Below are 26,972 nucleotides of genomic sequence, written 5' to 3'. Positions count from 1 at the left end.
AATGGTTGGGATTCCGGGATATCTCGCCAAGCTACCCTTACTACACCTTGGAAGGCTATACATGGTATTCTCCCTCGCTTCCTCAGATTCATCAGGTATGATGCTTGTTCTGGTAATGCTATTCTGTTCTGGGAGGATATTTGGGTGGGTACTCAACCCCTCAAACATTGTTTCCCCTCGCTCTATTCCCTTTCCCTTCACAAACATGATCCAATTGCAACTTTTCTCCCGAGCCCGTTAAACCCCTTATCTTTAAACTGGGAATTTGGGTTTCGTAGAGGGTTAAGGGATGGTGAGTCGAGTTGTGTTATTGAACTAATTCATTTACTAGAATTCGTTTGCTTGGACCCCACTTCTTCTGATCAAAGGGTTTGGACTCTTCTTCCAAAAGGTACTTTTACTTGCTCTTCTTTTCTAAAATCCCTCAGTTCTAACCCCATTTCTCAAGGATTCCCTGTCAAAGAAGTCTGGGCGCGACCTATTCCCCCAAAAATTGTTGTATTCTGCTGGGAAGTCTTCTATGGGAAAATCAATACTTTGGAAAACTTAGAGAAAAAGAGACCCTCTCTTTGTCTTTCCCCAAATCGGCGTTCCTTGTGTAAGGCCGAGAATGAGGACTGTTTCCATTTGTTGATCTCTTGTTCCTTTGCTATAGCTATATGGAAGTGGAGCCTTTGTTTATTTGGAGGTAGGTGGTCTATGCCTTCTGATTTAAGCTTGTTATTCAACCCATCTGTCTTTGTTTGGCACACTAGAAGAGGTAAGGTCATGTGGAAATGTGTCAGGGCAGCCACTCTGTGGACTCTTTGGGAGGAAAGGAATGCAAGAATTTTCTTAGAGAAGGAAAGAGGGTTAGATGAAATGAAGGATTGTATCCTAACAAGAGCAATCCATTGTCTGAAAACTGTGGATATCTTTGATGACTTGTGGAGGAATTGGCTAGTAATAGCTAACACTTCAACAAAGAAGGATAGGATTCTGTTAGAATGGGTTCCGCCTTTGGAAGGTGTCATCAAGCTGAACTTTGATGGAAGCAGCCAAGGCAACCCCGAGCCTTCAGGTATAGGGGGTATCCTGAGAAATAAGGATAGCAACATAATGTCACAATTCTCAGGACCGGTGGGAGTGGGGGATTCCACAAGGGCAGAAATCCTTGCTGCAGTACAAGGAATTCAGATTGCCAACCAGCTTGGGGTGGAGCATCTCCTAGTTGAAGGGGACTCTCAGGTGGTAACAAGGTGGCTCCTAAACTTGGATGCCACCATTTGGGGCTACAAAGATCCCATCAAAAAAGTAAAGTGGTTAACCAGCAATATGAGAATTGAGGTAAAATGGGTTAGTAGGTCTGCTAATTCTTTGGCTGATGCTTTAGCCAAACAGGGGGTTTCTAGGGAAGATCTTTTTTGTGCTTCTTTGTAAGTTGTTATTAATTTGGAAATCTGTACTTAACTAGCCCGAAGAGGTTGCAACTCGTGCCTTTCCTTGGGAACTTTGTACTATTGTCTATTGCTGATTAATAAAATTATTTCAATTATCAAAAAAAAAAAATAATTACTCTAAGTATGGACTTAAAATTCCTTATCTTAGAAGAGACCAAAACCCAATCTAACATACAATTCTCACTTTCATCTGAAGTTACTGTACTACTTTGATATGAAAACTGATCCAGTGGAAATCACAACCTTGTTAAGAAGAGTAAAAATCTTCTATATTTTGTTCAAAATCTTGGTCCTTTATAGCCTAGACTATACTTCTAGCATAATTTTTTTAGCCATAAAACTTATCTAAAATTTTTATTGCTAAAAAATTTTCTAGAAGAGGCGTAAACCTTTTATTTTGCTAACAGGTGGATGTATTCTTCTACATTTCTCTTTTATTTAACTAATAAAATGGTTCATATTGATAAAAAATTAAAAACTTATCTAAAATTATCCCCTCCATAAAAAGAGAAAATAAAAAACTTTGAGCATGGATTCATTATTCACAAACATTGAAAGCATACATTTATATGCTATAGCATTTAATAATATTTGGTTTTCCCCTCAAATTGATGCCTTGTTCCTGCTATTTCTTTCTTCCTAAGCAAACAAAGGAAAATTCTGCTCTATGCATGTTCTCACAGTTTTGATAACAAGGGCAACCTTTGCATACATGGATATTTACTTCTCTTTTGCACATGTAGATTGCTAATCATCATGGGAATCTGGAAAAAAATCTGTTTTCCTTTTATTTTGCCTTGTATAGAACCTATAATTACAATCCATATGCCAAAAATAAATATAAAGTTTATTGTTAACAAACAGAACTCATTGAAAAGAAAACGCAAAAATATAGATACTATTATCAGTAAAACAAGGCAGAATATGGAGGAAGATGAGAGAAGAGAGGGAAGGGAGAGAAGAGAGAGAGAGAGAGAGAGAGAGAGAGAGAGAAATTGGAGACCAAAAACAGTGCTGGTGGCACCAGTTCTAATTAATATATATAGGGTGACATATTAAAAAGAGCAAAAAGACAACAGTGCCCTTGTGGCACATATTATATAAATTATCAACAATTCTAATACTCCACCTCAAGTTGGGACATAAATGTCAACCATGACCAACTTGTCACACAAATCATTGTGCTATAAGTGATGAAGCCCCTTAGTGAAGATATCTACCAGTTGTTCTTCTGGGCTGACAGTGGGGAGTGCACACTTCTCCACACAAGTTTCTCCCTAATAAAATGCTTGTCCACTTCAATGTGTTTTGCCCTATCATGGAGGACTGGGTTGGCTACAATATTGATGGCAGCTTTGTTGTCACAATAGAGTGACATGAAATTGTTAATTACAAAGCCCAATTCACCTAGCAAATTCTTTATCAACATAATTTCAACAACTCCATGGGACATGGATCTGTACTCTACTTCAGCATTGGACCTAGCCACCACACTCTGTTTTTCACTTATCTAGGTGACTAAGTTTCCTTCCACAAAAGTACAATATCCACTAGTAGATTTTCTGTCATCTACTGCCCTTGCCTCCAGCCCCTGGGAACTTCTTGAGGAGTTGAGGTATCTAAGAATCCTCTTGGCAACTTCAAAATGTGTAGTCTTGGGGTTATGCATAAACTAATTGAGGACACCTACAGCATAAGTAATGCCATGTCTAGTCGTGGACAAACATAAAAGTCTCCCTATCCCTCATCCAAGAATACAAGGCTTATTTGTTGCTTCTTTCTTTAGGTGGCCGAAGAAAAGGGGTAAAATCATGTGGGGAGGAATTTAAGAACCTTCTCTGAAAAAGAAAGAAGAAGAGTTGATTGAGGTTGTAACAGTTAGGGTTATGCAATGGCTGAAATCTTTAGACCTGTATGATGATGTCTCCACGGGTATGTTGCTTAACAATTGGAAGGAAGTGGCATCCTCTGCGCCAGATCAGACATCAGTGTGTCCACTTTGGTCACCACCAGCCCCTGGGTTTATGAAGCTAAATTTTGATGGGAGTAGTGAAGGCAATCCAGGTCCTTCAGGTGTATGAGGTGTATTTAGAGATGAAAATGGGAAGGTGGTTGCATTGCACTCAGGTCCCATTTGAATGGGTGACTCTCTTAGATAAAGTTGAATTGTTTGCCTTATTGGCAGGCTTAAGCAAGGCAAAGGAGCTGAATATTCAAAACCTGATTATTGAAGGAGATTCACAGCTAGTGTTAAATTGGTAAAGGATAGTGGTTTTTGGATCTATGCTAATGAGAGGAGGGAGGTTAAGTGATTAATGAGGGGTGTGGAAACTCAGTTTCATTGGGTGAAGAGACATGCAAATGCCTTTGCTAATAACTTGGCAAAGTAGGGGGTGGGAAGGGGTCAATTGTTTAGGCTTAATTTGCACTTTCTTATTTTCAAGTTCATTGGGGGAGAGTTAAGTCATTTTATCTCTCCTTGGAGTGCTATATGTAATCTCGTTTTTTATTATTAATATAAGTTTTTGTTATTGATCAAAACAATAAAAGTCTCCCTACAAGCTCTGGAACTGCTTCACATCTTTTATAGCCTTCCCCTAACTGTCACCCAACCAATGATTAGGGTTAATGAGTGAATCAATTGGCTTCATTCCCAACTTGCTTGAGTCCTCTAATAGATCTAGGACATATTTCCTTTGAAAAATAAAGATACCCTTTTGTGAGCAAGCAACTTCAATCCCAAGGAAATAGCATAAAAGACCCAGATCTTTCACCTCAAATTGAGTGGCTAAGAATTCCTTCAAGTTTTGTATTTCAGTTTTCCACACTTGTGACCACTATGGTGTCAACATACACTATTAGGGCTGCACAGCCAAGTGAAACCTACTAAACCAGGCTTGAGGTGAATACTTCAACCCATACAATTATTTCTTTGTTATGATCCCTCTATTCGCCACATTCGTATATCACATAATGTTGTTTTCCTTGAGCGCATTTCCTTTTTCTGCACTGTCTATTTTTGTTTTGCCAAACTTTGATTCATAGGATGCTCCACCTCCTTCTGTTGAGAAGGTCATCGTCTTCTCTCGCAAGCGGTTATGTGCTCCAGCCCCTACACCTGTGACTCTCCTTCCTCCTAGTTCAGATTTTCATCTTACCGCTGCTCCTGTAAGTGATACATCTACTTTAGACACTACTCATACTTTTGTTCCTCGTCGTTCTACTCGTATTTCTAGACCTCCTGACCGCTATGGTTTTCCTTTAAACCATAGCTCTTTGTCTGCTGTCCTATCCTCCATAGATGTTCCTTGCTCCTATCAGGAAGCTAATAGTAGCCCTCATTGGAAAGAAGCCATGGATGCTAAGATTCATGCTTTACATGAGAATGACACTTGGGGACTTGTGCCTATTCCTCCATATGCATCCACTGTTGGGAGTCGTTGGGTTTACAACATCAAGCTAAAATCTAATGGATCTCTTGATCGATACAAGTCACATTTAGTTGCCCATGGATATAGTCAATAGTATGGTATCGACTATGAAGAAACCTTTGCTCCTGTTGCAAAGATCACCACAGTCCATGTTCTTTTAGTAGTGCATGCCACTCAATCTTGGATTATATGCCAGATTGATGTGAAGAATGCTTTTCTTCATGGCTAGTTGAAGGAGACGGTCTACATGAAGCCTCCTTCTAGATACTGCAATGATTCTTCTTTAGTATGTCGCCTCAAAAAATCTCTATATGGTCTAAAACAAGCTCCCCGAACATGGTTTAACGCTTTCGCGATGTTGTAGTTGCTGCTAGATATAGCCAGAGTTCTTCTGATCACTCTCTCTTTGTTAGGCGACGACCTCAGGGTATTACCATTCTCCTATTGTATGTTGATGAATGTTGTTGAATGGGAATGATGTTGAGGGCATTCGTGAATTGAAACTATTACTTCATAATTCCTTTCACATGAAGGACTTGAGCCCTCTCACCTATTTCCTGGGACTAGAAGTACATCGTAGTGATCGAGGGTATTTTGTTTGTCAGCAGAAGTATGCCTTTGACCTTGTTAAACTTGCTGGTCTTAATGATGAAAAGCATGTTGATACACCTATGGAGCTAAATCTTAAGCTATCTAAATCTAGAGGTCCACTACTTCCTAATGCTGCCTTGTATCGCTAGCTTGTGGGGTCCCTCATTTATCTCACTATGACTTGGCATGATATTTCTCATGCTGTTGAGGTTGTTAGTCAATTTGTTTCTGCTCCTCGTCAGCCTCATATGACTGTTGTTCATCACACCATTCGACATGTTAGAAGCACAACTTCTCAAGGATTGTTCTTCTCCTCCTCTTCTATTCAGTTGAGAACTTATGCTGATGCAGATTGGGCTGGTTGTCCAGACACTCGTAGGTCCACTTTTGGGTGGTGTGTTTTTAATTATGGGTGATTCACTCATTTCTTGGAAGTATAAGAAACAACAAACAATCACTAAGTCTTCCACTGAAGCAGAGTATAGGGCCATGTCTTCAGTTTGCAATGAGATTGTTTGGTTAAGATCTCTCCTTATGGATCTTGGCATTCAGCTTCTTACTCATATTCCTCTCTATGCAAACAATACGAGTGCTATCAAGATTGCATCTAACCCTGTCTTCCATGAGAGGACCAAGCACATCGAGGTGGACTGCCACTTTATCTGAGATCTTTTCACTATTGGGTCTATATCGCTTCCTCATGTAGCCTCGGACATGTAGATCACTGATATCTTCACCAAAGCTATGACTAGAGTTTGACATCTCTTTCTTATAGACAAACTAAGCATCAGTTTGAAGGGGAGTGTGGAGACTCAGTAACTTGATGTATCTTATTAGTATAGTCCCTATTGTATATTACTTATACATCTTATTCTTCTTTTCTCTTTCAGCCCTATATGGGCATTCTTGTAATTGTACATATCTTTTAATATATAGGAGACTCTTTGAAGTAGGGGTCGATCATTCTTGACACCTCTAAGATTATCCTTGTTCTTTTTCTCTATTCAGCTAAGAGTATTGACATATACGAGTGGTTAGTTATGCCATTTGGACTAACCAATGCCCCTAGTACTTTCATGAGGATGATGACCCAGGTACTTCAATCTTTTAATGGTCGTTTCCTAGTTGTTTATTTTGATGATATTCTTATATATAGCCATAGTCTAGAAGAGCATATTGATCATCTACATCAAGTGATGAGAGTTTTACGCGAAGAGAAACTCTACACCAACTTAAAAAATGCTCTTTCATGTCACCCAAGGTTATATTTTTGGGGTTTGTTATTTCTGCTGAAGACACAAGTGTTGATCCCGAAAAAGTAAACTCTATCTTAGATTGGCCCCTACCTACCAATCTTCAAGAGGTTAAAAGTTTCCACAACCTAGCAACTTTTTATAGAAGATTTATTAAGAGGTTCAGCACTATCATGGCTCCAATTACAGATGCAATGAAAAGAGGTGAATTTTTAATTGGACCAAGGCAGCAACAAAGGCATTTGAGACTATCAAGAAGAAAATGACAGAGGCACCTATTTTACAACTTCCAGACTTCTCTAAAGTCTTTGAAGTGGCATGTGATGCATCCGGTGTAGGAATTGGAGGGGTTCTCATGCAAGAAGGCCATCCCATTGCATTTCATAGTGAGAAACTAAATGAAGCCAAGCAGAAATAATCAACTTACGACAAGGAATTATATGCAGTAGTGCAAGTTCTACGACGTTGGCGATACTACTTAATATCCAAGAAGTTTGTGCTCTATTCAGATCATGAAGCTTTAAAGTACTTGAATTCCCAAAAGAAACTAAACTATAGGCATGGGAAGTGGGTTTCATTCCTACAAGAATACACCTTTGTTCTTAAGCACCAAGATGGAAATGAGAATAAAGTGGTAAATGCGCTAAGTCGGATGGCTTACATACTTCATTCCATGAATGTCCAAGTCATTTGTTTTGATAAACTAAAACAAGACTATGCTGGTTGTAAGGATTTCAGCATCATCTATATTGACTGACTGACAAGCTGGGAAGCAAGATGACTATCCTTCCTTTTCACTGCATAATGGTTATCTGTTTTATGATACCCACTTATGTCTATGAGTTATTTTTGAAAGACACTTTGGAAATTACTCAATACTTAGTTGAAATTCTCTACATTGTTTCACCCCCAAATAGATGGCCAGACTGAGGTAGTAAATAGAAGCTTGGGAGATCTTTTACGGTGTCTAGTTGGTGATCATACTTCTAGATGGGATCTAGTGCTTCCAATAGCTGAGTTTGCTTATAACAGCTTAGTAAATAGATCCACAAGAAGAAATCCATTTTAAGTGGTGACTGGTATTCAGCCTAAGCGACCAATTGACTTAGTTACCTTACCACCAAATACACGTACTAGCATTGAAGCAAAAGCATTTGCTAGGCACATAAGAGAGATACATGATGATGTTAAGAGAAAAATTGCATTGAGCAATGATTTATACAAGGCTAGAGCTGATATTCATCGACAGTTGGCAAATCATCAAGAGGGAGACATGGTTATGGTACATATACAACCAGAACATCTTCCTAAAGGTGTGTACAAGAAGCTCCACTCAGAGTGTTGGTCCTTACAAAATCATCAAGAAGATAAGTATGGACGTTTTACACAAAAGCAATGAAATATATTGAGTTTTCTTCAGCTTATGCCAACTATGGTGAGTGATTCCCATGCCCTAGAGTGATTCAAGGCACCCTGTGAGTGATTCCAAGTACTTTCTCTCTTCTCTCTCTCCCTATTTTCTCTCTTATTCCTTCAAGAAGCCATTACAGCCATCAGCAACCATAAAACTCTCATGCAAGAAGACCATTCAACATTCTCTAAGGACTAGGAATAAGCTGGTCCTACATCAGTGTAACTATAGGAAACCAAATGCAGATTCACTTTCTCATACTTTGCCAGACCAACTGGCCAATACAAGGTTCCAAATCTCCATACAATGAGGAGCCATACAAACTGAGCCCAAACCCAAGATAACAAAAGCTACAAGTGCAACAAAGAAAACTCCCGAAGGATTTTAGGCCAATTAGCTTGGTTAATAGCTTGTATAAGATCATTACAAAAGTGTTGTCTTTGAGGCTAAAGAAGGTTTTGCCAGATATCATTGCACACTACCAAGGAGCTTTTGTGAATGGAAGAGAAATTACTGATCAGATTTTAATTGCTAATGAGAGTGTGGAGAACTTTAAGAGGGATAAGAAGAAGGGAGTGGTCTGTAAGTTGGACTTGGAAAAGGCTTATGACTTGGTGGACTGGGAATTTTTGAGGAAAGTTTTGACTAAATTTGGGTTCGGGGCTAGATGGTGTAAGTGGATCATGGGTTGTGTTCGGAATTGTCATTACTCAGTGCTAGTGAATGGGACAGTGGTAGATTTATTTCCAGACAATAGGGGTATAAGACCCCCTTTCTCCTTTCTTGTTCATTCTAATTGCAGAGGTTTTGGGGAAACTGATTCACAGAGCAGATTCTAGGGGGCTCATTAGAGGCTGGAGAGTTGGGAGGGTGGAAACCCCCCTTACTCACTTGTAGTTTGCTGACGGCACGATTCTGTTTTGTGAAGGCGGTAATGTGAGCTTTATCAGGAATTTGAAGTCGATGATACAACTGTTTGAGCAAATATCCAACTTGAAGGTTAACCTTGGGAAAAGTTGTGTTGTGGGGGTGAATTTGGAGGAGGGAGAGATCAGGGAGAGTGCTGAAGTGCTGGGATGTGAAGTCTCAGGGTGGCCTTTGAACTACTTAGGGTGGCCTTTAGGTGATAATCCTATGAGAGAGAGCTTTTAGAACCTGGTGGTGGAAATGTTTGAAAAAATACTGGTGTCATGGAAAAAGAACTACCTCTCTCTTGGTGGGAGAATTACTCTTATTAAGGCCACGCTTGCTAATTTACTTATCTTTTTCCTGTCGGTGTTTAAAATCCTAGTGAAGGTTGCTAATAGATTGGAGAAGTTAATGAGAGATTTCCTGTGGGAACCGGGAGAGGAAAAGAAGGATTATAGAGTTAGCTGGGAGATAGTTTGTAGGAATAAGACATGTGGTTGTTTGGGGCTTGGGAATATTAGGAGAAGGGACTCTATTGGGAAAGTGGTTGTGGAGATTCCCCTTGGAGAAGGAGAAGCTATGGGCTAGAATAGTGGCAAGTATTCATGGGCTGGAGCATAATGGATGAGACGCTGGAATCAGAGCTAGGACCACGAGCAATTCTCCTTGGAAAGCCATTCATGACCTGCTACCAGTTTTCTCCCCTAATATCAGGTATGATTTGAATTCCGGTAACTCCATAAAATTCTAGGAACAAACCTGGGTGGGGAGTGCCCCTCTAAAGGATCAGTTTCCTTCTTTGTATGCTCTTTCTGATCTGAAAAATGAGTCAATCTCGTCTTTTACCACCCCGTCCTCTTCCATTTCTGGGATTAGGTGGAACTTGGGTCTAAGAAGGGATTTGAGGGACTCAAACTTTGACAATATTTTGAGCCTTATTGCAATTCTTGATAACGTTGTCTTAGACCCCACTAGGGCGGATTCTAGAATTTGGACACCTCCCAACGGCATTTTTTCTTGTGCTTCTTTCTTCAAAGTCTTAAGTCAGTCCACCAGTCCTACCTTCCCTCCTTTTCCTGTTGATGAGGTTTTGGTGCATAGCAATACCTCCCAGGGTTGGTAGTTTTTGTTGGGAAGCCTATCTAGAAAGAATCAACACTGGTGATCTACTCCAAAAGAAGAGACCAAATACTTGTTTGTCACCTCAGTGGTGTGTTCTTTGTAAAGCGGATGGGGAGACTGGTTTTCACCTACTGGTGTCTTGTCATTTTGCGAGGTCAATTTGGGAATGGGCTTTGTCCCTATTTGGATGTAATTGAAATACCCCTTCAGACTTGCAAGGCCTTTTTTCCCCTTCTCTTTTCAGGTGGCAGATAAAAAGGGGAAAGACAATGTGGAGAGGACTAAGGGTTGCAGTATGTTGGACACTTTGGGAAGAAAGAAACTCCAGGATTTTCTCAGAAGCTCAGAGAGGAGCAACAGATCTGAGGGCTATCATTCATATTAGGGCGGTACAGTGGCTGAAATCTTTGGAGCTTTTCATAGATTACACTGTGGATGACATGTTGAGGAAGTGGAGTGAAATTGCAAGTTGCACACAGACTAAGTCAGTAATGAGTGTGGCTTGGACCCCTCCACCTAGTGGATTCGTGAAATTAAACTTTGATGGGTGTAGCAGGGGAAATCCGGGACAATCGGGGATTGGGGGTGTTTTTAGGGATGAAAATGGGGTCATTTCTTCCATGTTCTCAGGCCCAATTGGAGTGGGTGACTCCCTTAGAGCTGAGATCTTTGCAGTTATGGAAGGAATCCAGAAAGCTAATGAGTTGAACATCAGGAAACTCTTAATTGAAGGGGATTCAGAGGTGGTGATAGGGTGGCTGATTAAAGATCACAATGGCTTATGGAAGTACAATAATGAGAGGAGGAAATTCAAGTGGCTGGTGCGGGAGATGGAAGTTAAGATACGTTGGGTTAAAAGATCGGATAATTCCCTAGCTGACGGTTTAGCTAAACAAGGGGAAGAAAGGGATTCACTTTTTTGGGCTAAGCTGTAACTATAGTGTGTTTTCTTTCTTTTTTTCCTTTTCTTGAGGTTCTTTGTTGCTCTTGGAAGATAAGCGTGTTTGTCTTCCTTTGTAAATCTTCTATTGATGAGTTAATGAAAGTGTTATTGATCAAAAAAAAAAAACAAAGAAAACTCCCGCTTATCCCCAAAACAGTTCTGCCTTGAGATAGAAAGATAGGCATATTAGTTCTTAAAGAATTAGCAGCCAACTGCCATGTTCAGGCCTCTACTAAGTAGTTCATCTCTGTTTAGGAACTTTCCCAGCACATCCATCCAGATCATGAATGTTGGAATAAGCTGGTCTGTCCCAAACCACTCTATGAACAGTACCCTGCATCAGGGAACTAGTTGCTTGGCCAAAGACCAAACAGAAAAATGCCCATCCTTCTCCTTCCAACTTCTGCAATCATTTGAGCAAAGGTCTTGGATCTGCTCCTACAGCTTAAGAAGCTTGGCTGCTTCCACAGATTAACCCTCCCATACTTATTCTAGTTAATCCTATTTCCTCTCTATTTTCAGACCAAAACTTTAAGGGACTTAAGTTTGTTTATATATCATTCCTTTGGTCATCAGAACCAGAATGAAATATAGAAGATTTTCAGAAATTCTGACAAAATATTAATTTTTTATCGTAAAATAGTTCGCATCGTTTCATGTTTATCTTTATATTATATATGATCAATAATTTCCTGCAGTCTGCCAAAATGCAAATAGGTATTTTAGATTTTTATTTTTTTGATCAATAACTCTGAAAAGATTTCATTAATTAGAAAACTTTAGGATACAACAAGAAGTTGTGAAAGAAACCAGCTTTAGTAAGCTGACCCAGAACAGATTACAAGTGTGCCCAAACTGTTGGCAGATCTCCTAACCCATCCCACCTGGATTGACATGTTCCTTGACATTTAATATCTCACAAAACCCTATATATAACTTTGCATATCCTATAAATAAGGCGGTCCAACAAAGAAGACATCCTTTCCTCATTCAATGAGAGTAGACATTACTGTTATTGATAAAAAAAATGAGAATAGACATTACTACAGACTTTTCAGCGGATTCAGATCAGAGTGGTACATTGGCTGAAGTCTTTGACTCTTTTTAAAGACTTTTCAGCGGATGATTTGTTCAGAAATTGGAAGGAAATTGCAAGATCAGCTCCGGTTAAGGACACATCCCTACCCTCTTGGACTCCTCCTCCTAGTGGTTTTATCAAACTTAATTTTGACAGAAGTAGCATGGGTAATCCGGGTCCATCAGGTATTGGGGGTGTCTTAGGAGATGAGGAGTGAGTGATAATTGCTCTCTTTTCGGGGCCAATTGGAATGGGTGATTCTCTTAGAGCTGAGATTTCAGCTGTTATAGAAGGAACTCAAAGGGCAATTGAACTGAACATCACCAAATTGGTCATAGAAGGCGATTCTAAACTGGTAGTGGATTGGCTGAGAAATGATACTGCTATTTTTTGGAACTACAGCAATGAGAAGAGAAAATTTAATTGGTTAACCAAGAATATTGAGGTGAAGATGATTTGGGCAAAAAGAAGTGCTAACTCCTTTGCTGATGGGTTAGCAAAACAAGAGGCATCTAGGGACTCTTTGTTCTGGGCTATCTTATAATTTTTCTCTTGTCTTGTTGTTTTGATTAGGTGAGATAAGAGAGCTTATCTCCCTTTTCTTGTACCTGTGTTTTTTTTTTCTCTCTAATTTTAATGAAATCTGTGAGTTATTGATAAAAAATAAAAGAATAGACATTACTACAGATGTCACAATGAAACAAGGCATGCATGTGTTTCTCTTTTCAGTAAAAAAAAAATTACAGGCAGCAATTTTCACCATAATAGGGCATCAAAAGATTGCACCAATGCTGATCCAATCCAAAGAGTTCAAAACCATGCCTTGGATAGGAATCTAGAAATAACCAGCTCTGAGATCCTTGTCCACGTCAGTCTTCCAAAACATCGCATCCATTGGCCATTTTCAAAGCATATGAATTTGGAAATGAACTTTATAACCTGAAGAATCTCTGAATAAATTGCTGCACCATCCATGCATTCAACCTGGATGTAATATCAAATAAATTTGAGAATAGACTTTATAACCTGAATAACCCCCAAACAAATAGTTGCAAAATCCATGCATTTTAACAGGATTATAGCCAAATAACACATGGATTCTACAAGAGCTAATCCAAGCAATCATAAAAGCATGTAACACCATTGCAATTCGATGACCATAACAGTACCTTCACTGTTTTAAATTTTAAAACTATTTGCATACATTAAAAGTTAAAGCAATAAATTTTCAAATAAATAATGTTGTAACTACATTGCAAAATTATGAGAAGAATTCTATAAACGGTGAAATAAAGAGGAAACCCCTTCCGTATAAGAAGTCTGATAGCAGGGTACAGTAACAAAATCATGCATAGAACAGCTTGAAGCTGACCAGAAACAAGATGAAAAAGATTATGTTCAATGCTCAAGATTTTCCCTTAAGTGTATATGTCCTCCTAGTTCCTATTCTGGAAAGTGTATCAACTAGGTAATTAGCAGATCCGGAATCTACCTGCACAAACAGTTGATAAACTATCTAAAGCCCTAGTCTCATAGTCTGTAAATACAGATCTTCGAGGTTGCATCATGATTGGGTGCCTAGCCAAAAAAAATGAGCCTACACTTTGAGGACATGAATAACTCTAGAAATCTTGAGAAGAACATTCAGACTGGTGAACAGACTTCTACTTATCCTATGTGTTAAAAATAAGCTTTCTATGGGCCTTTCAAAAATTTAAAAAAAAAAAAAGCATTTCAATTAAAAGTTTCAACTGAACAGAAATTTATCCATGTAAGAGAGATAGGTGGGCACGTCTAGGGAGCTTCCTTAATTCACAACTCACGTCTAGGGTGGTGGCTTTATAGTCAGGACCCTAGGCACATGGTGATGCACTGACAGCAGAACTGGTCAGCTTACTGCAAGGGTTAAGGTTTACTAAACAAGTGGGTGTCCACAATCTAGAGGTGGAAGGAGACTTAAGTAGTCATCTCTTAAGCAAGATGCAGTACCCAGATTTCTTGGGTCTTCCAGCACAAATTTAGGGAGATTGAAAGTCTGATAAGGGAGCTACATGTCTCTTTCAAATGGGTGAGGAGAACAGCAAATGGAATGGCAGACTCTTTAGCCAAACAAGGGGCCGTAAGACGGCAAATATTTTGGGAAAATCTGTAATCTTTTGTTGTTTGGGGTGAAATTTACACCCACCCTCTTGTAATTTCTAAGTTTGCATCAATAAAATTATTTCCTACTGATAAAAAAACTACTACTAATATATAATTTACATAATTTTGCAATTTCATCAGATTCATCCAAATGCATTTCTCTTATATTGTGCACTCATAGAACAATTGAATTACTTTCAAAGCAAATAATGATCTGTACAGATATTTGACAACTTAGTTTCCTTAAGTCACCCCGTTAGATACCACATATCAGTGCTAGAGGTTGACACAAACATTGCTGTGTTTTTCAACATAGAAGACAATTAGAGATTAATACCCAAAAAAAAAATATCAGTCTTTAGGGTATTAGAGGCATAAATTAAATTGAAACATGGTAATTATCATCTATGATCCAACATGGGTTCATATCCAATCAAATAATTGCATTCAGATGAGTAAATTTGCCCTTTACTTTAAACACTGTTGGTGATTATTGTAAGATGTTAGAGTAGGCACAATCCACAAAATGGTAAAGGAGCACAATTCATGTAAAGCATAATAAGAAGATAGTTTAATTACATCAAGTGCAAAGACTTTTACATGCTCTGACAAGTCTCTGACTTGCAAAGAGGCCTTCAAATGTGTGGCCTTTTTTGGTATGTTGGTTTGATAATTCATAACAAGGGAGAGATTGACTTAATTAGAAATTGGAGTGCTATAGCTGTATCCTCACCCTCCTCCCCTGTGGTACAAGAAAGTTGGGTACCACCACCTAATTCCAGGGTGAAGTTAAACTTTGATGGAAGCTCCTTGGATAATCCAGGTCAGTCGGGAGTTGGGGGTGTGTTCAGAAATGAGGAAGGAAAAGTCTTGGCCCTTTACTCGGGCCCAATTGAGATGGGATATTCCTTAAGGGCAGAAGTAATGGCCTTACTTCAAGGTTTGAGACTGGCGAAACAATGGGGAATGCAGCAATTAGAAGTGGAAAGACTCCAAGCTGGTAATAGGGTGGATGCAATCTGGAAACATGGGAATTTGATCTCTTAGACAGCCTCTAAGAGAGATTATTAGCTTAGCAAGGGAGATTGGGGTGCATTTTAAATGGTAAAGGTCAGCAAATGGAATAGCTGACACTTTAGCTAAGCAAGGATCTACTAGAGAGATTTTGTTTTGGGTTTGTTTGTAAGATTTTGTTTTGATATTCCATCCATTTTGTGGGTGGTAAATCTGTTAACTTTTTCAAATCATCAATGAAAGTTACCGTTTCCTATCCAAAAAAAAAAAACAAGGGAGAGATTGAGGAGGATGTTCCCCATAGAATTTGAGCAAGATGAGCAAAATGGAGGGATGCACCCACAATTTTATGTGATGGGCGAATACCACTTAGATTAAAAAGAAAACTCTATAAAATAATTGTAAGGCCAGCTATGCTGTATGGAGCAAAGTGTTGGGCATGTTGGGCAATCAAGAAACAACATGTCCAGAAAAATGAGTGTGGCAGAAACGCGTATGTTGAGATGGATGAATGGAAAACCTAGAAAGGACAGAGCCTAAAATCAAGTCATTAGCTGAATCCTCTAATCACATTTTTATTCACTGCAACTTCTCTCAGTAGCTTTGGGAAATGGCTCTCTGCAGATTTGGTGTTTCTTCTTGCCCACCTGCCTCAGTCCTACAGCTGCTTCAGGGGTGGACCCTTGAGGGTCAGAATGTTAGAGGCAAGCTGCTTTGAAAGATTTTTCCAGCTGCTATCCTTTGGGCCCTTTGGAAGGAAAGGAATAGCCAGATTTTTGACAATCTTTCCAATGACATAGTTTCGGTTAAGAACAAAGTTATAGGTTTTCTACATTCCTGGTTAAGTGTACAAAGAGCTTTCATTGGAGTTCAGCTTTTTCCTTTTTTGCAAGCTGGACCTTTCTTTAGCTGATTTCTCAGATCTTTTTGTAAATTCACAATGTACAGGTTCTCATTATACCTGGGCTGATGAATTGGTTTCCTTTTGCAATACAATACTTTACCTTATTAAAAAAAATGAAGTCATTAGAAGGAACCTAGGAGTAACTCCAATGGGTGATAAAATGAAATAAAGTAGAAAGGGGCTGTTTAATAACAGCTGAAAGTGCTAAACTGAAAGACTCATTACTTTGTCTTTTGGTTGTTAAAATAATTAAATAATAGAATCTTCAAGGATATAGTGATTTACCCAACTTCAGTTTCAAAAATTAAGAAGCCTACAACCTCCTTAAAATCTTATTCACTAAAAGACAATGTGATACGCATTTCAGTTAAGCATTTTCAGCTGTAATCAAACAGACCCTAAGATGGTTTCGTCATGTGCATTGCATACCTTTGGCAGAACCCATAAGAAGGAGTGGTCTATTGAAAGTTGAAGGGACTAGAAGGGGTAGGGGCAGACCGATATTGTTAATAATTTAACAATGAATATCACATTAAACAGAATGGAATAACAAAACAGGATTCATGCAGCTGACCCTATATAGTTGGGGTAAGATTTGGATGACTTCATTCCCAAATTAATGAAGCAGAAACACGATAAGAGACTGAGTTAAAACTAAAGAAATGAGAGAAATAGAAACATGAAAGGTAGAGATGTCAGATGTTTCTATATTAAAACAAGCATGAAAGCTCAGAAAAGCATGGTTATAGCTTTTTTTATTTGGTTGGTAGCAAACAGAAATTTTATCAAGTGTGACAAAAGAATGATATACAGTATTTGGTTTCATGCCTAGCATCCACAACCCATCTCACTTATTCCATTCACATGATGTATATTCAAGCCTCTCCCTTGGGAGGCAATCCAATACAAAATAGTTGTGCTTACCCCTTGCCTTGCCAGAGCATCACCCATACTATTAGCTGAACTATATGTCCAGTTGTCCCTAGAAAAAAATTCTGCTTCCCTCATAATATATCTCAATATCTGTACTTACAAAGATCCTGTGGTCTTGTATTTGAACAATCCCACTACCACCATCTGTGAGCTTTAATGGTTTATCCAATCAAGGGCCTTCTAGAACTTCTAGCAATTCAAGCCCTATAGAGTAAGCATAGTTGTAGATTTGTTGAACTCATTGTAATTAATTACCATTATCTGATAGTTGTAGCTTCAGTATGCCCCACTGTTATCAGAATGTAGTGATACCATTGGTTTGCATGTCTTTATATGTGGTTGGTTAGTGCAACTTTTCCATTACAAATCCTGCCATCAATATTTTCTACTAGCAACATACCATCAATATTTCATAGAAGAGACAAATTTGACAAAGAATTAAAGCTTGGTTAATCTGCTGGAGTCAAACACCAAATTTACCCGAGAATTGGAAGATGGAACAAGTTTGAGAATCGCCTCAGTCATCTGCCCAGAGTCCTGATCTGATTCTTCCACAGAAACAGCAGGACATCCATTGCTTACTATTGGAGCTATGGTATATTTAACCATCAAGTCTGCTACCCTTGCAAACCCATAATCAAGCATGTCAACCACCTGTCGATGGGAGACAATGAATATCAAACAATGCAGATCATACAAATCTTAGCTCAACAAAACAATCAGCGAAGGCCATAACTAAATAGTATTTTTAGTACCCTATGAACCAATACCGGGATTACTATAGTTACAGTAAAATAAGGTATTCCCAGTTTATATCATTTTAAGCTAATAGAATTTGCAGAATGTGATAGATCTTATACACCATAAAGTTTGGAGAAGAAGAAACACATGCGTAGAATAAAACTCACATCCATTGAAGTCAAAACCGTACGGAGATCAACAGCATTAGTCCCAACTGTAGTTAACTGAAGTTTCACTCTCACTATGCCACTTTCTGGCTCAAAACTTATTATATCCTCCAAAAGCCCCAGAAGCACTTCTCGCACCTACAAATTCAAATTGAAATTGAACAAATAGAATAAATGAACAGGAACAAATTGCATATTCATTTAAGAACCTAAAATTGAGTAAATAAACTTAACATCAAGCATACCTCATCAAAGCAGTCCATCCACTCTTTCCTCAACAAACCAAAAACCACTGGCTCCCTCTTCTCAACCACCTCATCGTGAATCGGCAATGCTTTCTTCAAATCCCTAACCGCACCCGCTGCATCCATCAACCGCCCGTCCTTCAAATCCTCCCTCACGGATGTTAATCTCCTTACTAAATTTACCACAGTCTGGATTATAGCCAAGAACTCTTTCTTCTCCTTCAGCTCTTTCCTTTTACTATTAATCTCATCTACTATGTCTCTGATCTCCATATCAATCGGATGATCAGAGATGAGCCGGATAACATTGGAGACATCTTCGGAGATATCTCCAGTCCTCGCAACAGCTTCAGAGCAAGAGGTAAAGATCACAGAGAGGTCTTTGTGGTGGGAAATAATGTAATCACGAACCTTCTCTTTTATTTGGAGGGATCGAACTTGCAGTCGATCGATGAGAAGGCGGAGATCTGGAGCTGATAGGGGAGATGATTCGTCGAACTCCTGCACCGAGAGAAGCTCTCGTACATCGATGGATCCGAATAGCACGTCCATTGACGCCTTTGAAGTTCACTTTCTGCCTGTAATTCAATGGATAGAACAGGAAAAATTAAAGCTTTGGACATACTGAGTTGACGGAGGCATATCAGCAGCATTGGAGAAGAGAGGAAGTGAAGAGAAGACCTGCTGTTTTTTAGGTGTTTAACTGGATGGAAGGGATACCTAACGTGCACGGGATGCGCTCGATCCATTCTCTTTAAGAGAAGTGGTGGAGGCCCAAAACCAAAGGTTTTTGCACTGCTCAATTAGTAAGGCCTCAAAAAATAGACCCAGAAAACGTAAGGCCCGTTTGCCGTTATCTTGTTTGTAGTTTGGTTCTGTATTGCTTGTTTGCTGTCTTTTTCTATTCAAATACGAGCATATCCATTCCAACGATGGCCTACGGGTGTTCATGTTAAATGTCAAACTGATTAAATCGACCCGACCCAATTCGAGTGAGTCGGTTTTTTAAAACCATTGGTCGGTTTTGATTTGTATGAGAAAATAAACCAATAATTTGATTTGGTTTCGATTTTCATATATGAAATTAAATCAAACCGAACCAATCCTACATATTTAAGTAATTATTCATTATTTATTATCTTATATGTTAAACGTTGATATGTTTTATTTGTGTTTTGTTTGAAATTTGAAAAAAAAAATGATTATTTATGATAAAAACTAAAAACATAAAACCAATACAAACATAATACAATGATACAATATTTAATTCAGTTTTGTATAAATTTAAATATATATTGACAAAAAAATAAGTTTTGCATAAAAAATTAATCGATTTTAATATATATTTTGGTTTTGCATAAAAACTAAAAAGAAATAAACTTAAATATAAATATATATTTTAATTTAAAATACATATAAAAACCGACTAAACCGATAAACCAACCCTTCATGTTTGGGTCGATTTTGGTTTAGTCAATAAGTGAACCGACTAGGTTGGGTCAGTTGAAGAAAATGACTCAAACCAACCCAACCCAACCTGTGAACACCCCTAGGATGGTTGAATCTAGTTCGGATCAGATAGGCACATTGTAAGCATGGTAAATAAGCATTTAGAAATTTTTTTAACATCTGCCCCTTAAAATATCCTCAGCCTATCCTTGAAAAAGATTAATACCCACTTTTAACAATTATCAAAATATTTATGCCTACTAGATCTTGTTCCAGCCGAATCAAAGGTTAAATGCAAAGAGGTGAGGAATAGAAATCGGATTCAGTGCTCATAAGCTTTTCCAGTTTCATAGTGAAACCCTTTTATTATTTGATTTTTGACATCACTGAAAGGGACAAGCATTTCCATATCCAAGTCATATTTTAAAAACATTGTGTAATATAAAGCCTAAAACCATCCACTTAAATAATACATGAAAATTATAGAAAAATCCATGAATGGAAACATCAAATGGCCTCCTAAAACCAGTCTAAGTCAATTAATACCAAACATACAAACGAGTATACCAAGATTTCATATAATAATCAAGCCTTCCAAGGAATGCACCAAATAATTAATCTTGACCATCCAATTTCAATTGATCAAGACCATTGAGTAATATATAAATCAAATAAAAAATCTTGGCCATTAAGGTAGTTTCCTAAACTAACTAATTAATCTCATCCATCTAAATGATATATCAAGATTTTTATTGCAATATGGTGTATCTTGTTGCATGCATTTGGATGATGTATGAGATTAATTAGATGACCTTAGGGGGTCATTCTGATTGTCAAAATCTTATATTTTATTTGATATATCACTTTACATAACCCTTTTTATTTTCATATTTTTTCATGCATTACTTGAATGGCCAATATTTAATGTTTTCAAACCGTCGTTGATTCGAACGGTCAGACTGTTTGGACTGGAAACTGTTTAGGTGACTGATTCCGTTTTACTCCAAACTTAGCATTTGGTCAAAAACTGTTAAATTAGTCAATGAACCATTAACTTAGACGGTTTGACCGTTAAACCATTTGACCTAGAGAGTGGTTTGCTGTAAAGTTTTAAAACTAGGAAATCTCAAATCCAAGACCGAGAAATCTCATATTTGTCTTTCTCACGCGAGAAAGTGAGAGAGATCTGAGATGTGTGAGATAGATCTGCATGAGACAGTGTGAGAGAGTGAGATTTGAGACTGAGAAATCTCAGATCTGCCACCATCACCACCGCTGTAGTTCACCATCGTCGTCACTGTTGCTGTTGTAAGTTGCTGTCATCGCTGTCACTACAAGCCTGCAACTTGCAAATCCTTCTCCTCCTCCTCCTCCTCCTCTTCTTCTTCTTCTAAACTCTTTCAGTTCAGCTGATAGTTTTCTCAAATCTCTCTCATTCAAAGTTTCAACCCTTATTTTCTCTTATATAATATGCATCTTACCCTAATATTCCAATCTAATGGGTAAGATGTTCAAACCATTCGAACCGTTTGACCCGAACAGTCGAACCGCTGACCCAGAAACCGGTGACCATACCGGTTCTGTTTCCGGATCAGTTTTTAAAGCCTTGCCAATATTAACTGAAATCCAGACACGTAAATGGCCAAGATTGGTATCATTCATCTTTTGGTTGATTTGATAAATCACCTGCATTTCTTAGATTTGGTACATAATTGGACCTGTTGATAATAGGACACCACATTGATAGGCCATATTTAGTTAGTTCCATTTATCACTAGTTAATGACCATACCTTACCAATAGGGGCAACCACACCTATTATTTGGTTTGAGATCCATAATGTGGTAAATTTACGTTGGATTTCTTATTTAATTTAGGAGGTTAAGTCAAGTTTAACTTATAATTAATTAATGACCCACCTTGTCTAAAGAATGAGCAATCTCTTAAGACAGGGGCCACGCTTCGGGTTATGTTTATAAGCATTTGGGTCATTTATCAGAACATCCCTTATAGTTTTATAGGTTTATTTAAACCTACCCTATAATTTACATTTTACTAAAATACTCCTTATAGTTTGCAACCTATTTATTTAATCGACCTTTTATTAAGAATTATTTATGTTTTCCGTATGAAAATAGTAACATGACCATCTAAACTAAGTGGAAAATGTTCAAGGGCATGGACCCTTGGTTGTTTATTCCGAAAGTACCCCTAAACTGAGTGGAAAATGTTCAAGGATATGAATCCATGGTTGTTTATTCCAAAAGTACCCCTAACACTTTTTTATGTAGAAAACAAAATTGACCAAATAGAGAAAAATAGGGTGGTTGTCTATGTTTTATTAGGGGCAAAAGTGGCATTTTTGTTTATAGTTTCTTTTGATTAAATTCATTTGAGTGGGTGATAGTGTTAAAATTGTCATTTTCCACTTTAATCTAATGAAAGGTTGATTAAATTGATTGCAAATTGTAGGGGATGTTTTAGTAAAACACAAACTATAGAGTAGGTTTTAGTAAATTCATGAAATTATATGGGTGTTTTAGTAAATGCCCCTAAATATTTTATACTAGATTAGGCCCATCAAATTTTGACAAAAGCTAAGCCCAAACCCAAACAGTTGGACCATTCGGCCCGGAAACCATCCAAGCAATCAGTTCCTTTCACCCTTAACTCGTTATTTAGCCAAAAACCATTGATTTGGTCAATGACCCACTGACCCGATCCAGACAATGGTTTTGATGTTTTTTTGTTTTAATTATTTTTTAAGTTCTTTTTAATTAAAATGGATTTCCATTTAAACCAGATGGTCGAATTGCAGACTCCAAAACTGGTGGCTAAAGCGGTCCGAGTCAGTTTTTAAAACATTTGGCTTTATGCATGAATCCCTTCTAAATACATTTTCAAAAAAAAAAGCCCTTCTGAATATGTTGTAAGCTTGGTATGATCATGCCAAGTTTTTACTACAGGTGTGGTGGTAATTATTAGTGTAGATGTTGTTTTTAGTGGATCCCCGTCCCCCATATCTCAATGATGACATCATGGGTTCTGGTACATCAGGAGATGTTCTTAATACAGGACAGGGGTGTACTTACGAGATCTGTTTTTAATGAATTTTTGCTTTACAATAAAACCCAATATCCTCAACTGGGTAACAATTGTTCATTTACTTTCCAAACTACTCAACATTTTCTCGAAGATATGGCTAGAACCAGATCTTTCACTCTCTTTCTTTCCCCTTTATTGCTCATTTATTCTAGACCGAATCAGTCCCCCACAAAGTTCCACACCACATCCCCGCCCTGTGATAGGAACATTTCTCGGTGATGACATCATTATTCCTAATATTACCATCGGGAGATGTTTCCAATACATAGTGGGGATGTGGTGTATGGAACATTGTGGTTGGCTGATTTGAACTCCATCTATTCAGGGTGAGAGACCAAATTTGCTCCTCACACCTAGTGCCTCATAGTCACCTCGGTGACGGGATCTGCTCCTCACAAATGGGTGCCTTACATGCACATCCATTGTGCATTGGGAACATCTCCCTTGAATAATAACAAATAAGTATGGGAGATGTTCCCAATGCATGATAGGATGTGTGTGAGGTGCCAGGTGTTAAGGAGCAGATCCGGTCTCCTATTCAAGTGGGTTGAGAGAGATAGGGGTGGCAATTTTCTCTGTCCCTAACAGGTACCCAGGCTCCCCGACCCCATCGGGTCAGGGATGGGAGGTACCTTGGCGGGATCGGGGTCGGGGATGGGGCTACCCATGAATCCCCAATCGGGGATGGGGACAGGGACGGGGAATGCAATCCCCGCCCCGACCCGTCCCCGATTAATATTATAATAATATTATATTAGTATATATAATATAATATTATATATTATATAAGTATAATAATTATTAATTTATTTATAAAATAGTAAAAACTAAAAGTCTAAAACATAATTCGAAGAAATCAAGAAAACTTGAAAAGTTGGAAAACCCTTAACCCTCGACTAAACCAGTTACTAGTCTTCATTCTTTTGTCTTCGACAGAGAAGACTCAAGAGAGGCGACTGAACTAGTAAACCCTAGCTTCGGCTTCATCGCCGATTCGCCAACTGCCATCGCTGACTGTTGCCACTGCCCACTTGCCCATCGAACATTGAACAGAGGAGAGGCCAAAGAATTGAGGAAGAGACTTCGTCTTCGTCGCCGATTTGCAGACCACCGACTGTCGTCGCCGTCGCTGCCACCCCTCAGACTCTCTATCATCAATCATCATCAACATAAACTCTCCCAAGTCTCAATGGTCCTCTCTCTCTCTCTCTTAGTTTTGGGGATTCGGCTCTCCGACGGGGAATTCATCCCCATCGGATTCAAGGATGGAGGGGGGATTCCTTTCCCCATCGAGGATCGGAGACGGGGATGGGGTGATTTGGGGGTCAGAGTTAGGGATGGGGAATGTACTCCCCGCCCCGAACCCGCTCCGTTGCCATTCCTAAAGAGAGAATTAAATGCACTCGAGAACGATGGCTTCAAGTGAGACAACTTCATAATCACAAGCTCATGAATCTTGATCCATTACCGTACGTTATAAGTAATTAAATGGGGCGTTTTTGTCTATCGGGGTTGAATCCAACAACGTGCTTGTTTTGAGGGAATCAAGTTTAACGATCGAGTCAATATTGGAGTGATCGTTAACCGATGGTGATCGTTAACAGCGTGAATTAAATGCACTCGAGAGTGCATGTTAACCGATGGTGATTCAGAACATCCAATTTGAAGTTTGAACAACTCAGCTCGTAAGAAATTAAGAATAGATAAAAGCTAACGAAAACCTCATTTATTCTTGCAGAGCTCAGCCATAGATACATGGATATACGTAACAACTAACAAGACCAACCCAAATGAAGGCTTTGCTTCGCCTACTATCTTCTATGATTCAACACACCAGAATCACCACTCTAATTTATTGCATTTACTACATATCTCTTAATTCTTCAATAATCTCCGTTCTCCACCTCGATCCCATCGATCAGACACTGCAAGCGCACAGACACAGGCAGAAGGTTAGATATATATAAGAGAAGAAAAGATATATAGACTGTGCTACAGTGCTAGCTAGCCAGCAGGTGTGTGTGTCAGTGTGTATGAGAAAGAGATCGAAAGAGAGAGAGAGAGAGAGAGAGAGACTTTTTACAGTTGACGTCGGGGCTAATGGCTATGTTGAGGTTAAGCTTGCAGAGTGCGGGGAGTTGTTTGGCTCGGTCGGTCTTCACCCCGAAAGAGGGTCCAGTGCTCTTAAAGCACTCGCAGAGTTGTTGGCGTGATGCGGGGGTTGCAGCCAGCTTGTTAAGCGATCGAGCGCTTGCGCAACACTGACTGCTGGGCTGTGGTGCTCCGGCGCCCACCAGGTACGACCCGCAAGGGATTAAGGCAGACACCGCATCTCCGCATGACAATCCCGTTGCCGGGCTCACGATCAACGCTGCAACGACTAGGCAGCTGAGGCTCAACACCCACACGGAGCAACCCATCCTCTTTGCCATCTCCTCCCTCCTTCCTTAGTCCTTACTCTACTAATAACTCAGGATGTAAGCAAAAGGGTGTATCGCTCAACTTATATAGACGATTTTAGTTCAAAAAATTAGGTGTCAATTCTTAAATGATTCCAACTTCCTACTATACTAATGTGACATATATATAGTTATGTCGTCTAATATTATATTTTATCCTAATTTATTTATTAATAATATTTTGATAATGTGGGAAATTAAGGAAATGGAGGTGTATGGGTTTGCCGAGATAACGGCTAGGCTACGCAACTAGCAGCAGTCCCCACCTACATGAATTAATCTGGTCTTAATATTAATCTTTTACATATGTAATCTTACGCTTTTCAAATCCTAATTTGGACCGGCCTGTTCCTTAACTGCTTTAAGTTAATTCCTCCAAAAATAGAAATAAAAATAGAGTGGGAAAAGGAATGTTATGGGATAAGGCGATATATTGGAAACAAATTAATTCAAGTTGTGTATAAGTTCTGCAACTTGAATCAATGATTTTTGAAAAAACATCAAAAAGGTTGTTTGGTATTATTTATGTCATGTAAGCTGATTTTTGAGATATTGGTTTTGAGTCTGTTTGATATTGATTTTTAAAGACCGATTATTTTTGTATTAGAGTTATTATTCAATGCCATGTCATCCTAAAAAAATCGGAATCACTTAAAAATTAGAAAATCACCAAAAAAAAAGTGATCCCTGAAAATGGCTGATTTCCCATAAATCGGCATAATTGACCAACCAAACAAGAAAAAAAAATCATTAATTCTTCAATTTTGATGTGGATTTTACATGATGCCAATTTTTGGGAAATCATCATCAATGCCAAACATCACCAAACCCAAAGTGTCCCGTTGGTTTTTTTTTTGTAATGCCTGAAAATTTGGAAAATGGGGACTTTATTATTAGGGCATGAGACATTTTTGCCATGCATTGTGCCCCAAATGTTTTCCTACATTTTCTTTCAAACCAAACACAGCCTAAAAGAAAACATGGTTTAATTGTTCTAAACTTCAGCCCACACAGCCATGTTATAGCTACCATTTCACACAACAAGGAGAACCCTGTAAACAGCACAAGTTATCAAACATATATCTATTCTTTTCCATATTATTTACACTGGGGAATAAAAATATCTGACCTTCGCTTATAAAAAGAAGAAGATATTAACCTTCATAAATGAAATAAAACAATAAAAGCTGAAATGATATGATGATTCATCGAAATGATGTGTATTTAAATCCGTATATGTATATGGATGGACAATATAATGTAAGGTTCATTGATTGGGTTGTGTTGTACTTATCATTTTATCCAATAATAATAAGATCATAAATGATTTATGTTTTTGTTTAAGCCCAAAATCAAAATTCATTCATCAGCAAAGGATTACATCTCACGAGACCAATGACGTACCCGAGAAAGGGAGGTACTACTATATATTGGACTAAGTCATTTTCTTACTATGCTAACAGCATATTGAGCTGGCTCATGACCTACTTGAGCTACCATACTGATGAAATCGTTCATGGTTTGGGCTTTGGACTTGAATCTGGTATTCGCGAAATGAATACCCAATCTAGGCCCACTAACCGACATGGCAGGCAGACTCTTTTTCACAATCACTCCAAGACTCTTCTGAAACTGAC

General features: G+C 38.5%; 1 protein-coding gene across 3 annotated transcripts in view; it reads right to left on the bottom strand.

The window, feature by feature from the left end:
- ATZW10 (centromere/kinetochore protein, putative (ZW10)) overlaps window positions 1-19,052 on the bottom strand; it is a 30,157-nt gene extending 11,105 nt beyond the window's left edge. For all 3 annotated transcript variants that reach the window (XM_010254281.3, XM_019197197.2, XM_088901944.1), the window contains exons 1-4: window positions 18,324-19,052; window positions 18,079-18,216; window positions 17,651-17,824; window positions 13,000-13,161 (exon numbers count right to left, since the gene is read on the bottom strand). In XM_010254281.3, coding sequence (XP_010252583.1) covers window positions 13,000-13,161; window positions 17,651-17,824; window positions 18,079-18,216; window positions 18,324-18,875 — 1,026 coding nt within the window. In that variant the 5' untranslated portion in view covers window positions 18,876-19,052. The remainder of the gene's footprint in view (window positions 1-12,999; window positions 13,162-17,650; window positions 17,825-18,078; window positions 18,217-18,323) is intronic.
- Window positions 19,053-26,972: the final 7,920 nt, after the last annotated feature.

The sequence above is a fragment of the Nelumbo nucifera genome, chromosome 1 (genome assembly GCF_055504915.1).
Source record: "Nelumbo nucifera cultivar China Antique chromosome 1, China Antique-T2T, whole genome shotgun sequence".
In the NCBI taxonomy this organism is placed as follows: Eukaryota; Viridiplantae; Streptophyta; class Magnoliopsida; order Proteales; family Nelumbonaceae; genus Nelumbo; species Nelumbo nucifera.
Note: the sequence above shows the minus strand (reverse complement) of the source record. Positions and strands in the feature narration are given on the sequence as shown.